The 18,241-nt window shown below is 41.2% G+C and overlaps 1 protein-coding gene across 1 annotated transcript in view; it reads left to right on the top strand.

Moving 5' to 3' along the window:
* The window catches only part of lhfpl3 (LHFPL tetraspan subfamily member 3), a 32,029-nt gene extending 17,856 nt beyond the window's left edge, over nt 1-14,173 (top strand). Inside the window, exons 2-3 of the mRNA XM_070854074.1 lie at nt 12,027-12,257; nt 14,151-14,173. Coding sequence (XP_070710175.1) covers nt 12,027-12,257; nt 14,151-14,173 — 254 coding nt within the window. The remainder of the gene's footprint in view (nt 1-12,026; nt 12,258-14,150) is intronic.
* The last annotated feature ends 4,068 nt before the right edge of the window (nt 14,174-18,241 follow it).

Raw genomic sequence — 18,241 nt, forward strand, 5'->3', positions numbered from 1 at the left:
GGAAAACATGTTGGTGGGGGGACTGAATCAAAGGAAGCTTAGTGCAAACTGGGGACATAAGAAGAATACAAATGAGGTTTGAGCATGAGAGGACATCAAAAGGCTCTGGAGCTTGTGTGGCAGCGCAGCGAGGGTTGTTATTTGATGAACTTAGCAGGGGGAGTTAAGAAGTGTGAGCTGGGGGAATGTTTGTATCCCAGTGGACACACTTAGGAGTACACCAGGGAAACAATGGAGGAACAATACTGCTCGCTGCACTCAGAGGAGCCTCTCTTAGGTCTGAGTGAAGTATTCTCTCACGTGTGTGTGTGTGTGTGTGTATGTGTGTGTGTTGGTCTGCAGTTTGTTTACAGTCGCCGTTTTTCTAAGGGTCACGGATCAGAGGACGCAGACTTTGAGTGTTTGGAGAGTTAGGGGAGACGTGTGTTGTTTCAGTGATGTTCACAGCCACCTCAGCCACCCATTAATGCTCTTCCTCCCTCCGAGCTTGCTGGTTGCCATGGAGACGGCTCTCTGTGCTGCTGCTGCTGGCAGCATCCTATCACTCTCACTCTCCTCTCCAAGAGATCGCCAAGGTGAGCTGCTCGGGATCGGTGGGGCCCTTCAGGAGCTGCAGAAGGAGGGGATGCCGCTAGGGGAGCTGATGCACCCCTCCTCCCCCCCATGTACGGATCAAAGTGTCTCCATGGCAACCTGCGTGGATTCAAGATGATTTGGGTGCTCCTTAAAGCCAACCGCTCGCTTCAGGTCACAGCAGCAGGTCAGGAGAGCATCCCTGGAGCGGAGAAGCATCACAGCTGCATGTTAAGTGGCTGGATGAGGGTTTTTCTTGTCACATCATTGCAAGAGTGACATCATCTCAAGCAGCTTAACAGCCATTTTCCCCATTAATGTCTCCTTAAGTAACTTTAAAGCTGCTATAATCAATTTACTTCTATTAAAAAATGATCAAGTGACTACATCTAATGTGAAAATGTTGAACCCACAGATATTTATTTCACTCTCAGCTGCCTCATTTTCAGCAACAGCATGCAGCTGTTTCCAATGAAAAGATCTAAAAGGCAACAGTGCTCCACAGACACAGTTAGAGGCTCACTGGTGAGCTCAGTGAAACATTAAGCAGCTTAAAGAGTTAGATATTTCCCACCGGAGGGGCAGTTGACAAAACAATTTCACCTCAAGGCCCTTTTAACCTGCTTGTTATGGAGCTTCCTGCTGCGTCCAAGGTCAAGTTCCCGGGTGATCAAGTACCACAAACCCCTTGAAATAGCCAAGACGTTTTTATGGCCACACTGCTCCATCAAGAGGTAACATTAAAGATGTCTCGAACATCATCTTATACACATTACCCCACATGTGTCAGTATGTTTGGAAACTTTTACGTCTCCACCAGACTTTAGTTCTTGGCCATTTGCATTCTTGAGCAGAAAAGGAACTAAATGAACCTTTTGTCAACACTGGCTTGTACTGACTGACCTTTCAGTCAGACAGTGTTGTTTAAGAGGTCTCTATGCCTCAATTGTCCCCATTCTACCAGTTTGCGTTACTCTATTTGTGCCAGGTGGATTTTCCTCAGAAAAACAGGTCTCTGTATTTTTTTTCCCTCCCCTCACATCAGTCATCAGTGCTCAGTAGTGCAGAAAGAGAGAGCGAGAGAGAGAGAGAGAAGACAGGGGAAGGCATGAAAGAAAGAAAAAAGAGGAGAACATGTACTTTCTGCCATCACCACAGATCAGAGACACATTAGAAGTTACTGAAACCGAGTGAAGCAATCCCCTCGGCCCGACTTCAAAGGGAAACGGTTTTGGAGAGAAAATAAGGACAGCCGTTAAAGATTCAGAGCTGCCAAAGTTGTCCTGTCACCACATCTGAGGAGGCGAAGAGAAGAGAGAGCACTCAAATGAACCGAAGATCAATCAAACATGCAACATACCTGAGCTTATTGGGAATAGAATCTTAACTGGTGAAAGATGGTTGGTAATGAAATCTGGGCTTTTCCCCAACATCCAACTGAGTAAATAAAACATCCTACTGTTGTTTTATTGCTCGCCTGATATTAAGCTGCACAAACATCGTCCCTTCAAGGGGGGTAGCTTTACAGACGGCGAGCACACAAGGATGAACACATGTTTTTCTTCTATCTGGGATGCAGCGTGGATCCTCTTTGGCAGATTTACTCCTCAGGTCCACAGATGGGAGCTGGTGATTAATGGGAACACCTTTTCTAAATCAGCTTCAATCCCCCTATAAGATAGAGTTTGTGGAGGGGAGGAGGTCCTCGTGTGCTTCTAGAGAACAAAAGCTGCTTCAGATTATGGTCATGTGTGAGGATATGTTGTCGGGACATATGGTGGGACTTTACTCGTCAGAAGAGAAAACACATCCACACCACAGCGATGAAGCGCTGGTGCCATCCTGACACTCGTCCATACAGATCCACATAACACATCATTCAGAGCAGGGACAGCAGGCAGCCCGTCTCCATGGCGATGCGGCATCTCCCTCATCCCACTTGATTGGATCATCAGCTAAGGGAGCGACCTCCCACTCCCGAACATGTTTTGTGCGCAGAAGGAATCAGAGGAGGCCCTGATTAAGGCTCGTTCGGAAGAAGAAGAGGACCGTTCCAAGTAGGACCGACTTCAAACGAGACAGGCGCACGAAATCTGAAGGAGCATCCGTGTTTGGATTCAACTTCTGAAATCCGTCTCCAGTGTACAGTAAGGCAGCGGGGGGCCTCGTGCATTAGAGGAAGCATCTGAAGCAGGAAAACAATACCTCCGCCCAGGAGGATTATCATAATAACTTTTATGCAGATTATTACTAAAAGAAGACGGCTTTGATTCTGCAGTGCCGAGGGGTTTAAGAAGGGCCACAGGAGGTATCTTAAAATAATCCTAATTTGCTAAGACACTTGTGAGCATCAGACTAGTGCAGCATTGTTCTCACATCATTACCTTAAGAGGCTTTTGGCCATTTTCATTACATTAACTTACATTATTTTCTTTGAAGGTGTAGCACCATTCACTCTCCCCAAAGGACTGATTGTCCAAATAGCTCAGCAGCTGCAACGGGTCACAGTAACAGGTCACAGTATTTTTCCACTTTGCAGATGCTACATCACACTTTATGCAGCCTCTTATTAAAAAAAAGTCCTATGTCCTCATCCTAAAAGCCTTTCTTTTGTAATGTTAAAGTGAAACATGCCATACTTTTAAATGATTTATCCAAGTCTGTAAGATACTCCAGAGTGTGGACATTAGGCTCCATATTTCTCCATATTTCAGCACCAGTGGTGGTCCACAAACATTACAAAGACCACCCCAAAATCACAAAACGTGTTGACTGTACGTCAAGGTTTGCCTCATTCACTTTGCTCCACAGTTTCACATCTATTACAAAGGGAAATGTCCATAAAAATACAAGGTTTTAATGCAAATTAAGACAGAATCTATTGGGTAGATTAATGAGGCTCACCAGTAGTGGCCCCTCCTGCAACTGAATGTTATCCGAGGTTTGCAAACACATCAGGTTAATAGGAGCTGAACAGATAATCTACAGAATTAACTGTTTACAGCAAGGTTAGGATTTGCAACATTGCAGCTCTCATTTCAGCTCTACAGGCTGCTTTTGTCTGAAACCAAGGGCCAATTGTCTCAAAGATTACCGAGATACTGAGTGTTAACTCTGTCCCTGCAGTACTGTGCTGTAAAAAGTAGCAGTCAATTATCCTCCTCTGAGTTTCTACTGTCACATTAGGTTTAAATACAGGTCTGTGTAACCTTCAACCAACGTCAGCTGTTTTTCCTCTGATAAATGATGAAACACTGATAATATCATAACTCTCAGACTTGTGTTTGGCCTCCACCCAGTACAGATCTGTGCTGCTAGCACCTCTCTCTGCTCAGCGATGATTAGATTGTAAATTTTATCCTCAATCAATTTTATTGCACTCTCACCTCAAGGGACCACCCCCAAACTAGCTTGTCTTTGACACAGAGTAAAATTTTATTTAGCTTTTCGATAAATTGAATGAGCGCTGCCTAATGGCAGAGGCCGTCCTAGCGAAGGAAATAAAGAGCGGATAAGCCAGTTTTTGCCCCGACTCGACTGAAGTCTGTCTGCTTTATGTCTTTGAAGTGCGGTTTCTCTGTCTGCGTGCCATCCTCTGGTGGAGGAGCCTGGCCTGTCTGGCGCTGCATTTTTAAACAGCCACTTTCATTCATTTCATGTCTCGATTGAGCTGCATTGGGATTCCAATCTTGTAACCCTTGTTCCTGCCGTATCCCCCCAGTCTTCGCTCCCTCCAGCTCCGCCTTGTCATCTCAATCACACCCGAAAAATGACACATGCATGCATATCTTACAATATTCAAACCCCACTTTCAGAGTTTGTCCTGATGTCTAATGATTCTAACTCATTGTTTTCCTGTCATGTTGAACCTCTTGATCATGCAGTCATTGTCTATCTTTACCCTCCTGACAAACACCACACAGCCACTAATGTTATTTTAAGCTGCATAGACCAAGCACCTCTCTCCTCGACTATCATTTCCTGTCCCATTGTCTTTACTCTCTTTCTCTCCTTCACACTTGTCTCTTCATCCTTTATCTTCCTCGCCCCTCCTCCTCCCTCATTATCATCCACAGTGACAACAGAAACATGGTGTTGGCTGTTGGATGAGGTGCAGAGGGAAGGAAAGAAAATGGGGGCATGCAAATGGCCTTTCATTTCCTCCTCTGTGCTGGCATGCATGCAGAGGGGCCCAGACTGACCCCAGTCGGTGTCTAAAATCACAGGGAGTTGTTGAGGCCATGCAGGGTAGAGCAGAGTTGAAAACAACTGCCACCGTGTCTGCTGGCAGAGGTTTCAGCACCACAGTGCAGGGACAGCTCCTTTGGGGATTTGCAGAGAAGTTCACCAGCAGCTTCTTGTCTTTCTTACCTCCTGTGTGTTGTTGTATCTTTGTAATGCTTACAATGACAGCCAGTGCTGTTGGTAGACTGGATGTTCAATGTTGCACTGTGTATATATGAATTATTGATAATTTTGCTCCATCGAGGATCCTTACTTGTGTGTATATGCAATGTGGAAACAAGAGTGTTTGCGAGGAGATTTTTCTTTGTTTTACAGACTTATTCTAATATTTCTGTACTCTCTGTATATTTTTAAAATCTACTACTTTTAGGCATATTAATGAATGATTCAGTGTTTCCCTACCAGAATTTTATTCTTGGCAGTGGGGGTGGGTGGGGGGCGGGGGGTCTGCAGTCCTTCCTGTTGGGAAAAGATCATTAACATTTAATAAAATTAATTCGGGGAGGAAAATTAATTGAAAACGCAGAGATTTTATTTTTAGTGTGTGGACAGTCGGATTCATGAGCTCAGCTTTTTTAAAATCCTGCTTACAGCTCTTGCGGGAACTCAAAGCTAAGATGTGGAGTAGTTTTGGATAAGAAAAAAATCTATGGTACACTATTGTACCAGGTCCTATCATTTCTTATACAATATAATGACATAAAAAATGCTTAAGGCATTTCCTGAAAAGGTCTCTGTCATCTGGTGGTAATTATTGGGATATATAATATATATTTTTTTGAGACTGTACACAGCATCCACTTATTTATGGTGGACAGTTATGACTGTATTTTAGGCTGCTAACATCTGCAGTAAAGACACTTTACACACAACCCTGTTTCATTCCTTCAAGTGTAATTTCTGTGTTCATTTTTCCTATTCTGCTAACTCCTTTGTCTCCTCACTTTATTTGTGACTTATGTCGAGATGTAGGCTATATTTTTCCATTTTTCATGCTCCAGAGGGCAAACATAATATATATAGTATTCTTGTTTTTAAAGTTTATGCTACTTATCTATGCATCCATCCTTGTTTTCCTGCAACTGGGACACTGCAGTTTCCCTCTGTGTATTAATAGTCACATAGTTGGCTGTAAACTTCCCATAATTACATGTCTTTTCCAGGGAGTAATTTATTGAATTACAGTTGCACGTTTATTTATCATTTATTATATTATTTGATTTGAATTATTTTTTTTCTTAACTTTGTTGCAGATTGTTGTTTTTTGTTTCAGAGTGCTTAACATAATGTTTGATTATGTTTTTTGTTTTTGATAATTCTGATCTACACTCTTTATGGACACACACGGGTACCATTATTAGATTTAATGTGCAAACTGTTCTACTTTCTCATTAGCTTTTATGAGCCCGATGAAGTGCTGAACAAAGCATGTTGCTTAATGCCATGTTCATAAAAGATCCTATAGATTTTTGTGGGCTGAGTTTATCTTTTTATCACGAATGAGTCAACACCTCGTGCTCTGCAGCACACATTCTACGTTACGCTCCTTTAACTATACCATACCATATGGCTGTGTTTAGGCATAATTCAAAGATTTCACCTGCTACATGGTCACCTGATCAGTTTTCTTCCAATTGTGTGTATCATTCAACATGTGACTCATAAAGCCTGGAAGTGCAGTGACTTCAGAGCAGCCCATTAATCGGCTGTGCCAGCGGTCAATAACACAGATAAACCCTGTGAGTCATTGGACCTGATACAAGGCGGTGGTAATGAGGATGGGGTATACATACAGCAGGATTCATGTTGCAAATCATGCTCCCTTTCCTCTGCGCCACACACACACACACACACACACACACACACACTCCCCCCCCTGTGGAGTAGAGAGGATCAGGGCGTGGGGTAGAGAGAGAGAAGACAAGGTATTTTGCATCTGCCAGTTTCTACCCCAATTAACTCCCATTAATATCATTTGCAGTGGTCCACCTTGATGCTGATACGCAGTGCACAGAGTATGAGCGCTCTGTTTTACTCACACACCGCATACACACACTCACACCCCTGCATTCACACTCCCTCATTAACTGTGACGTTTAAATGAACACAAATGCACAAAGTGGACAGCTACAGCTGGGCGTGTGAAATGCACCATAATGAATGGCTTTGTGTGTGTGTTTGTGTGTGTGTGTGTGTAAAAGCATGTGGTGATTGGACGCAGAGGTCTAGATTATGACACCACCTCCTCTGATTGTCCACGGTGTCGCTGCCAACAGCTGTCAGCTGGGAAGCCATCAAGGAGAGAGGAAGAGTGTGTCTAGTGTGTGTGTGTGTGTGTGTTCAGGATCGTGAAATCAAGGGCATTCAAAATCATCACAGGGAGAAAATTGTTTGGATGGCAAACTTATTCTGACCTCTGACCTTTGAGTATCAATAAGTAATCATATTGTTCCAGTGTAGTAACAATGCTGTGATGACATGGTCCAGATTCTTAATTATTACTCTTTAAAATGTCACTACTCCAGAGCCCATGGTCATGTCTTCAAACTATTTAATTTGTTCAGCCAACAGTCTAAAAACCAAAGATACACAGTTTATAATGATACAGAACAGAGAAAAGCCGAAAATCTCAGATTTGAGAAGCTGAACCCAAAAAATGGTGATTTGATATTTCTACCAGATAAATAACTTAAAGAGCAACTTGTTTGTTTACGGGCTTTGCTGCAGAGATGTAGAAGTGTACTCCTGAGTGTGTCAGTACACCGTGATATCACTGAGAGGGCTGCTCTTTAACCTATTAAGTTATTCTTTAATCATCGAATCAACTGGTCCACAGACCGTTTCAACACTAGTTCCCTTCTTCTCCTCTAATTCAGCTTTACTTCAATTGATTTCAGAAGTAAACACAGAAGAACGTAATTCTATTAATAAGAAAAAGTGTTTTGCGTGAAAAACCGAACCAAATCATTACCGTTGAGGAATACTGGCTTGACCGAGGAAAAAAATACGGCTGAGAAAGAAGTCCCTGGGGTAGCCAAAGATGAGAGCGAGATGTAACGCTGCACAGCAATTGACCTGCTCTTCCCCCTGAGGTGGAGAGTCGTTCTCGAGAGTCAAGCGTGAATTTTAGCTCATTACTACCCACCTCCTGCAGTGTTAAGAGTACTGCCACTGTGGATGAAGCCCACAGTTAAGAAGCCCGTCTTAAACATTTCTGAGTTTGATTTTTCTGCCAACCTCAATCATTTGAAGCGTTCCATGTTACAAACCCAGATCTGTTTTCTGCCCGTTAAGCCCAAATGTTATCCTGAGATTTTTACGTTGTGCATTTTAAAAAACATCACTCATTAGAAGTCTTGAAACGAGCCAACATGAGTCCTCGGCTGAGGGTTTCATAATATCCTTCATTATTTATGGTGGGGATTGTGTGCAGGCTGCTGCCTTGCCTCTGTGGTGACGAGGGCTGCAGGGATGTTGAAATGAGGAGAATTTATTTATCAGGAAATGAGGAGGCTGACCCCGTTGGCTTACCTCTTTTGTTACTGCATGCTACTGCATGTGGCGGCATGCCATTTGTAGGATCGTTTGTAGCTACACAACATTTCTTTGGGAGCCTAAAAGCAAAACAATTCTGACACAGATAAGAGATTGCCCTCAGCCTACTTTAGAGATATTTGGATGCAGTTTTGGAGGATGGAAATGATTTCTGTGTGAGCTTTTTCAGCTTTGCTGATAACAGCAGAAAAAAAAAAATCACACTTTTGCTGAAGCTGAAAGATTAGATTCAGTACGTTTTTGAAAATGGGAGAAAAGTGTTTTGGCAGGAATCATTTTACTACTCATGATAGCAGCTAAAAGGATGATGAGATGAGTCAGTCAGAAGTAGTGCTTGATTTAAATAACATTTCTTATATTCTTCCATGCAAAAGCATGCGAAGAGTGAGGATTGTATATTTAGCTTTAGACAAACGTACACTTTGGCGTTTGTGGTGTCAAACCTGCAGCTACTGTAAGCTGAAGCCTGAACCAGCACAGCACAGAAACAGACATCTTAAAGCATTCAGATGAGAGTCAGAAAGACAAACCCGGAGTCTCTTTGATCTCCTGTTTTCTCTTCGGCTCAAGCTCTGGGGGAGATTTAAGATTTGCCGTTGAGACAGCGTGCAGTTCAACTTATTCTATTAATATTACAGCTGAAAAGCCTGCAGGAGCAGGTCGTTTACACAGGAGAGACCTGCGTTCACTCTTCACTAACCCTTTAATATTCACAAAAGGAAATCAACACTAGTATACCATGGAAGAAATGGTTAAAGTTTAGTGTTTTGTGAACCTGAAAAGACACTTCCTTAAGATCAGAAGGGTCAGAAATTAAAATTAAGACTTGTGTGTGACACATTTTAAGTAGCTCCATTTATTTAAATCTGGTCTTAATATGTTTGTTACAGCTTTACAACCCTCCCAAAAGTTCACAGTGAAGCCGCCCAGTGAATATACCAAAATATTCCATTTTGGAGGCAAATATACTCCACTTTTACAGCAAAAGATCTAGATACTTCTTCAACCACTGGTATAATGTTTACTATGTTCACCATCTTAGTTTAGTGTGTTAGCGTGCTAACATTTGCTGATTAGCTTTTAGCACAAAGTACATCTGAGGCTGATGGGAATGTCATTAATGTTGTGTGTAATGTTTAGTTGTCAGTAAAAGTCTGTGTGAGCGTAGCTGCTGAGTTTTATTGGGAAATGTGTATAAGATCTGTTGATTTGGTCACTGTGCATGTTTTTATATGGACCCCAGGAAGAATAACTGTGATAACAAACTAAGCAGTCCTGGAAAAGTACCAATATCTCAAAAAAAACAACCCCATCCTTGTTGACAATCTCCTTCTCACTGTCAATACAGAAACACCAAATGTTTCCTTGTGAATTTCACAGATTACATTCTCGGTTGTTCTCTTTCAAGCTTTGTTTTAGTAGTGAGGGATTTGTCATGGTTTTCAAATTTGGACTCAAAATTTGTTGTTGTTGTGACAGTCATAGGCTGAGTCTACATGGAATTAGAAACTATTGTGAGTTAGTTACAGCGAGATGATTCATAATACATACAAGCTGTGTCAAAATAGATCAAAAAGTGGTAAATACAGTGATAAATAAGAAATATCACATATTTGATGAGCATTTTCTCTGTTACGTCTAATAAAAAATAATATTAAAAAATGCATTTACGACAACCCACTGCTGCTTTAAAAATGATTTTTTTTTCCTTTTTCACTGAGAAAACGTATCTCCAAACTCAGGAAGGCAGCACTAAAGTCAATACACTCCTGCCTCCTGGGAAATGTCGACGTGAAATATGGATTAGTGTGCTTTTACATCTATACTGGTTATTATTACAGTAGCTGCTGTTATTGGTACAGTTGTGAGAGGGACGGTTGGTTGTTTTTCAGTCCTGACTCACCCAGACACCCATGTGGCCTCCACTCATCCCCCGTCTCCATCGCAGACTGTATATGAAGCTCTCCCGTCTCACCACTCTTTCTCATTAAGGTGAAGACAAAGAGAGAAACAGGGGGGAGTGGGTGAGATAAGAGAGGGGGAGTGGAAGGAGGGGGCACATGAGTCTCTGATATTTCCTGAGATGATCAGTTTTCTTCATATATTCTCATATCACACACACACACACACACACACACACATACACACACTTGTGTTTCCATACTTGTGAGGACCCTGAATGCAACAGAGGGATGTAACTAAGTATATTTGTCCAAGCAGACCTACTCAAGTACCGATTTGAGGAATTTGTACTTTACATGAGTCATTTCATGCCACTTTCTCTTTCAACATTTCAGAGGGAAACATTGCACTTTTTACCCCGTTTCTATAGACTACTCTTGGTATATCTGTACATTCCCATTACTGTTCAGTACCACTTTCATGTATAGATCCATGGTTGTTTTTTTACCATGTAAATAGGGCTGCTTAAAACATGACGTAAGGACATAATCTCAAATCAAATGTCTGATTCTTCTTATCCTTTTCTGTGGCAGAGATACATGTGTATGTTTACTGAGTGAGTGTGTAAATTCTCTGGTAGTTTAGTTGAGAAATATTCAGATGGTCATGTTTGTTTATCTTGTGCCACACAGTCTACCAGTATCACAGATCTTCTGTATCCGCTCATTCAAATCCTTCATTGAAGCGTGAATATTCACCCCTGAAGAATTCGAATACGTCAAACTCCAAAAAATCCAATAAACCCTCACTGCCTAGTAAACGCCCACTTCTTTCAAACTCCATGTCCCCAGTTTGTAATGCATGATCAGGGTTATTTTCACAAACTATGGAAAGCTGCCTCTAAAACCACAGCAGACATCAGGTGTAAAGTTAGGAGAGCTTAAACCGAGCCTAAACCATATCAATGTATCCTGCCTTTCAAAAAAATCCTCACTGTCATTATCTAAAACTCAAATTGGCGCTCACAAAGACAGAAATTTAAAAAAGCACACACACACACAAAAAGTCTCTGAGATTCAGACTTTTGGCAGCATTGTTAACACATAAATACAAACCTCTCAGACCTGTAAATCCTTTGATTGCCTCAACAGACTATGTATGAGTGAGTGTATATGAGAGTGTGTGTGTGTGTGTGTGACTCTGAGTGAATGTGAAAACAGCTCCGTGCTGCCAGCAGGAGTGTTTGTTAGATGACTCTGCTCTTGAACAGCTCAGTCTGTCATTGTCAGCCATGGAGCAGACGGCTAATGGAGGCAGCCCGACTTGCCACATGGTGCTGTGATGCGTAGTAACATATTGTGTCTCTTTTTGCCTCCTTCCTCACCTCTTTGTCCCATTTCTGCACAGCTGTCACCTTTGCTCGTCCTCCCTTATTTCTCCTTCCCTTTTCTCGGCAATCTCTAATTCCCAGACATAACTTGTTTTTCTTTTGTAGTTCACGTGCTCATAACTCTGCTAATATGTCCTCTGCGCATTTTAGCGACTATACTTCAAGCTCAGAGTGTAAAAAAAAACCTCACCACCTCCCCTAAGCACACTGTTTTTACATTTACTACTGTACACTTCATACCTAATAAAAATTTTTATACGTTTAGGTTTACAGAGCGTCCCAAATTCAACATAAAGTGTACCAATATATCCAAACGTTTAAGCCCTAAAACATTAACCCATTTTTCTCACCTCCTGTCCAGGTACATGTCTGATTCTGGGCTGCATGATCTACCCAGATGGCTGGGACAGCGACGAGGTGAAGCGGATGTGTGGCGAGCAGACGGACAAGTACACGCTGGGGGCCTGCTCGGTGCGCTGGGCCTACATCCTCGCCATCATGGGCATCATGGACGCTCTCATCCTCTCCTTCCTGGCCTTCGTCCTGGGAAACCGTCAGGACAGTCTGATGTCTGAGGAGCTGCTGGGAGACAGTAAGAGGATAATACACAGGCAGTGCATTTTAGACTGCAGGTTTGACTTGCCAGGAATAATGCAGTTGGTGAGGGAGAGGAGAGACAACGGCCCACATTCTGTTTGATCTGAGGCCGTTTTCATGGCCAAACTTGCACATGCATTTTTTGTCTGTGGAACATTTACACAACTCAAAGGGTTTCAGACACACTTAGAAAAGTAGCAATAATGGCAACAGTTCAACCCAGAATCTATTAATAAATTACAGAATAAATTACTTGAATGAATTGATTATTTAAATTGCTGTTGTTTCATTTTCTTTTGACTGACTGTTCCAGTGTCCCTACCTGAGGTCACTGGATCAATCTGAGGGATAACCATTTGATTAATAAGACTGCAAATGAGGAAAAAACCAAACAAAACAAAATAAAGTTTTTAACAACACAAATCATAAGCATTTTTGCTGGCTTTTCACTAATTAATATTGTGAAATACTGGATAATTTTACTGCTTCAGGCCTCAAATTAATCAATCTAAGAGGGGAACATCACAATTTGTAGATATGTAGAACCAGTGACGAGAGGTCACAAGTAGATATTGCTTTCATAAGCCAAAAAGGTTTGAAACTACTGGACCAATTGATAAATCAGCTGACTGTGTCACTGTGTCAACTCATAAAATGTTCTTCATTTCAGCCATTTCAACACCAAAACAGTGATAGTACATTTTTTACTTTTTAAAATTCATGATAATTCATGGAGCACATTCCCAGAGGCAGTTTGGGGTAAAAGCTGTAGTGTAATTAGACCTGAAATGAGATCCGGGCTATTTTCAAAACAAAACAAGTGCCGCTGAACCTATTAAAAATATCAATTTGAGTGCTGGCCTGAATGTCTGCTCTGTGTCTGAATATGAAGCGAGTCCTGCCAAGATCTTATTCCACGTTTAGCTTGAGGGGAGCGAATCATAAGCCTTTTGTGAGCTTCTGAGAGCTTTTGTGCCTAACTGGCCTTTCCATTAAAGCTCAATACAATTAATGAGACCGTACACATCAAAGACACCTTCTAATCCCTGCTGCTGAAATTAAAATGTACCTGATTCCCTTGTACAATTTCGCATCGAAGTTATGAATTTGCATTATGTTAGATGGAGGTTTTACGCCACCTGCTTGTTCCTGTTACCATCAAGATTTTTCTTTCTTGATTGGTCGAGATGACAACTGCACTTGGACCCAAAGAGAATGATTTAAACAGTGAGGAGGTAGGACAGATGGGGGAAATACAGATGAAGGAGGACGGATGATGAAAGGCAATGAGAGGAGGGGCACACACAGAGAAAGAAGGGTGACTGAGAGGAAGAATGCACCAATAGCAAGGGTTAATTGAAGCCTGGGGATGCTGGACAGAGTCATGAATTACTAATGGCTGTTTACACAGCTTGCTGCCAGCCTGTCTAAATGAATCACAGCCACCCTATCAGCCGAGACACAGTCGCCTGTTAGCTCGCATAAGCAGAAAGACTGGGAGGAAGAAGCCATTATCAACTTAGAGACCGGAGAGGAAAGACAAGACAGAGAGGGAGAGAGAGAGGGATAATGAGCCGAGGAAGAGGATGAGAGCGAAAGCAGGGCAAATGTATGTGAAATATGAGAATGAAAGTGAAAACTGGGGGATTAATCAAAGAACAGATGACGTTTAAATGAGATGTTTTCTTATCTTGTCAGTCAGGAGGATGGATAGTGACAGCTGTCCGCGTTAGAAACATCTGAGGGCTGTTTTAATTCACACAGCTGTGGATACTTTAGCGCAGGACAAGTTTTGTGTATTACTGCCACCTGCTGGTTGGAAAGTGTCAGACTCACTGTATCCATATCCATACTTACAAGGTTTCTCTCTCTTTTTCTCCTTCTACAGAGAGCGGAAATAACGCCATATAATATCTGGTCATGGAAAAGCAGTCACACACACACACACACACACACACAAACACAGGTAAGGAACTTAATGCTGCTGCCACTTTGCCTCTCGAATACTAATCAAGTATTCCATTAAAATTGTTCCCATTACAACCCACTTTATCCACTTAACATCCAGTTTTCTCCTTTTATTTCCTCTAAAACACCAGATCTAATGCATTTTCTATAACATTTAATTTGGAGAGTTTTACACTCTAACACTCAGATAATCTGCTGATTGAGAAAATAGATTTCCAAGGCCTTTAGAGCGAGACTATTTTAAGTTTAAAAGAGGAGATATAAAATTCTCCCTTTTATAAATGAACTTCATAAGCACTCAGCTTTTCTATTCTCTCAGGGGTTGAGCTGTTAAAGTCGTACTTGGTCTGGTGTGACCTGTAGCTTATGGTGGCTACTGTAAGATAATGTTTGCTAACTTCCAGATATTGTTGTTTAACTGATATTAAACGGGGTCATACTGCTGACTTTATTTTCAGTCAGGTCAGCTAATGATGGTGTTCTTTGAAGCAACTGACTGAAGAGAATCTTGGGAAATGTAGTAAAACTCAGTGTGCTATGGTCAGTAAGTCCTACTACTACCACCACAGCCACAAGTATTAATAATCGTGTATTATATTTAAGTTCTTCTTCCCATTACAACCCACTGTGGCCCCTTAACATCAACTTTTCCCTTTTATTTAGCTTTAAGGTTGAAAAACTCATCCAATTACACACAGACTGTTCAGTTATATTTTCAGTCCATTTTTATCTTGCTATATGATGACATTCATGCTAAATCAAAGCCTTCTCTACTCTCCTGGTGGAGACATACTAAACCATATTATATTATTGAAATGTTATCATAATTTTTGCATGAAAAGGTCAAGTTTAGATATGTTCTGACAGAAAAGGTCACAATCTGCATATAAAACCTCATCGTGAGTAGTTTGTGTGTAATTTTGGCTTCAATGAGTAAACTGTTCAACCCCAGGACTGAATGTTTTACTGTGGGTTACTTTGGTGTCTCTGGAAAGTTTTGGATTTAAAATAAAGCTTCTACTAGCACTTGATACAATGACTTGTTTATCATAATTTCTCAACAGTTCTTTACATAAATCAGTGCAAATATTAAAACAAAAAAACAATTATAATCACTCCAGTAAGTATAATCATATTAAAGTTAATAGTTATAATCACTTACAGTGATGGTAGATTTAGTATATCAAAACACATTTGTTCTTTCTCTACAAGTGCCTTCCATAATTTAAAGTTGATTGTTTAATTCAGCTTAGTTCATTTTAGCCGGTGCCGTTTTCATGAATTTGAATCCACTGGTTAGAAGAGCACATCTTTTAGTCAACAAGTCTACATTTTAAGTGAATAATCACTGTTTAAAAGCATTAAATTATATTTATTTTTAAAAGAACATGAGATAATTTGTACAATAATTGGATGACATGGGAGTGAGTACTCCATGGGGCTCCCACCCCCACACCCCACTACTCCTATTTTCTAGAGAAGACTTTCAAATAAAAGCTCGGAAAAAGCAAAGCAAATATGTTTTAGGCTATTTTTCATCTTAATTAGATGTAGTGAAAACCAGGGGGAATAACTGATCTATGCTCATTCATCTTGATTCTAAACTACACGAATTGCTGCTGATTCTAGTATTTTTCTTCTTGCCTGCAGGTCTTGCCGCCTAAAAGTGATGTTACTTCAGGATCCAGCTTCCCTCTCCTGGTCCAACCTGTGGCTGGGACGCAGAGCTGATGTGTGGTGAATGAACAGATCAAAGACGAAGAAGAAGAAGAAGAAGAACAGGTCAGGAAGAGGCCACACAACCTTGATGGAGACCAGGATGCCTCCTGTCCTCTCCGAAAGCTCCCTCTGTAAAATAGCCTCGCCATTCATCCCAAACCGCTTTTGTTTGGAGGGTGAATTCTCAAAAAGACTTTCTCAAAGTTTACCTGTGTTGGTATGTCACTGCATCATCTAACTGAACTGAAATGTTCTCCGTGTGGATGTGGGGAAGGCTGCCACTGCACAGGTTCAGCTGGAAAAAAATATCCAACAGACCATTCATGTGGTAACTCAGCTCCGGGACACTCGTTGGACAAACACCACTGAGCGCTCAAATCACATCAAATCAAAACACAGAATCCAGACTGTGACCAACACAGACTAGAGGTCAAAGCTGTCACATCTTTTTTTCTTATCAAGTCAACAAACTCCCTGCAAAGGCTTTGACTCTGTTTGACCTTTGATTTGGAGCTGAGTGGTTGTCGGCAAAGTGAGGACCAAAGGAGAACATTACAGGCTGGATACACAGACAGTTTTGTAATTAAATGTTCGATGTGATAGAAACAAAGGTAGTAAGTAGTGGTTTTGCTGTGGTGGCAACTTTGCAAAACAGATACTAAATAGGAGAAAAGATCAATTGTATCAAGTCTATAACCTGTGCATTGCTATATGTTGTCTCCTTGTACTTTGTCTTGACTTGTACACCTTGAAATGAAACTATTGGGTCCATTATCAGTGTGTGTCATATAATATCCTGTAATCTGACAGTATTGTGGAGTACTAAGAAAACCTAAACTGGACATGAATTGATATTTTTGACTTGTTTCCTGTCGTTCTTCACTGTCTCCCAGCTTAAAGAGCTAGTTTAACACAAGAGAGGTGGACACTAACTAACATTTAAACTATTATTGGTACGGTAACAGAGCAAAAGAGATCTACACGTTTAAATCAAGGCAAGCAGTTTGATATTTTGGGGATTTATGCTTACCAGCCTTCACATTTGTATCTGTCCCGGCAGCAGCCGGTTAGCTTAGCTAATCTTAGCATAGAGACTGGAGACAGAAGGAAACAGCTAGCCCAGCCTGACTCGTGTCTTCAAGCACTTATCATTTCATTAATAGTGTTATTGTTTGTTAAATGCGTACAAAAGTGTAAAACTGACACTTAATTAGTCGTTTTATTTGTAGGGTTGTGTGTCTGTTTTATTGTTGCTAGGCAACCGGGCTAGCCAAGTTACCTCGGCTAAAGCCTTAAAAACGAGGAATTGACGCTTTTTTGTACAAATGAATCAAACGAGATAAAGCGTTTTAATTTAGTAAGATTTAGAGGTGCTGGCAGACGGATTTTGTGATAATTCGACAGAGCCAGGCTGGCTGGTTCCCCGTTTGCAGTGGTGCTAGCTAAGCTAACCGGCTAACGCAGTGAGAGCGTTGTCAATCTTCTCAGCTAGCTTAACGTCAACTCCCAGCCAAAAAAGCTAACATTGTTAGCGTTATCTGTTTCAACTGTCATTTCTACTATATATTTTCGAAAATGTCAAACTTTACACCGTGCTTGTAAACGTGCCTCCTTTCACAGTATCTCCGGTAGTTTAGGTGTTACCTTGTCCAGCAGTAGTCCTGAGTGTCCCTCTGTAAGAAGCTCAACTATGAGCTGCTCAAAGGTGAACTGGAAGAACTGACTGTGCTCACCTGTCCTGTCATCAGGTCACACTCCTGATCCCACAGGTGTAGGGTGTTGGTAGGGAGAAGCTTATTTCTCCCATCTCATAATTAACTTTCTTCTGTATGGGTCTGTTCAGATGAATAACTTCTGTTATTATCAAAGTGTGACACATAATTAAAAAATGTCAGATCTTCTAAGGGGACTTTCGCACCTGATGCAGTTTATCTAAATTACATTAACGATAAACAATTTTCTCCTATGTTTTATGTCCAAAAGTGTCTGTATACTTCAGACTACTTTTGGTCTAGGACTGTTTTTAATGGTTTGGACCCTCAGATCCAGTTGAAGGAAATCTTGATGCTACAGTCCACAGTGACATTTTAGACCAGTGGCTCCCAACCTGAGAAAGACTGTTGAGACTAAAGTATATTTCCAGCTTTGTGCCAACAGTTTGGAGAATTTCTTTTGGAATAAATGTTCAAGTGTACACACAGTATATTTACTCATAGTATAAGAAAGCAGAAAGGACCAAGTGCAGCTGCTTTCATTTTCTTCATATCTGAGCAATTTCAAAATTGATCCCAA

Source organism: Pempheris klunzingeri, chromosome 22, assembly GCF_042242105.1.
Source record: "Pempheris klunzingeri isolate RE-2024b chromosome 22, fPemKlu1.hap1, whole genome shotgun sequence".
NCBI classification, from domain to species: domain Eukaryota; kingdom Metazoa; phylum Chordata; class Actinopteri; order Acropomatiformes; family Pempheridae; genus Pempheris; species Pempheris klunzingeri.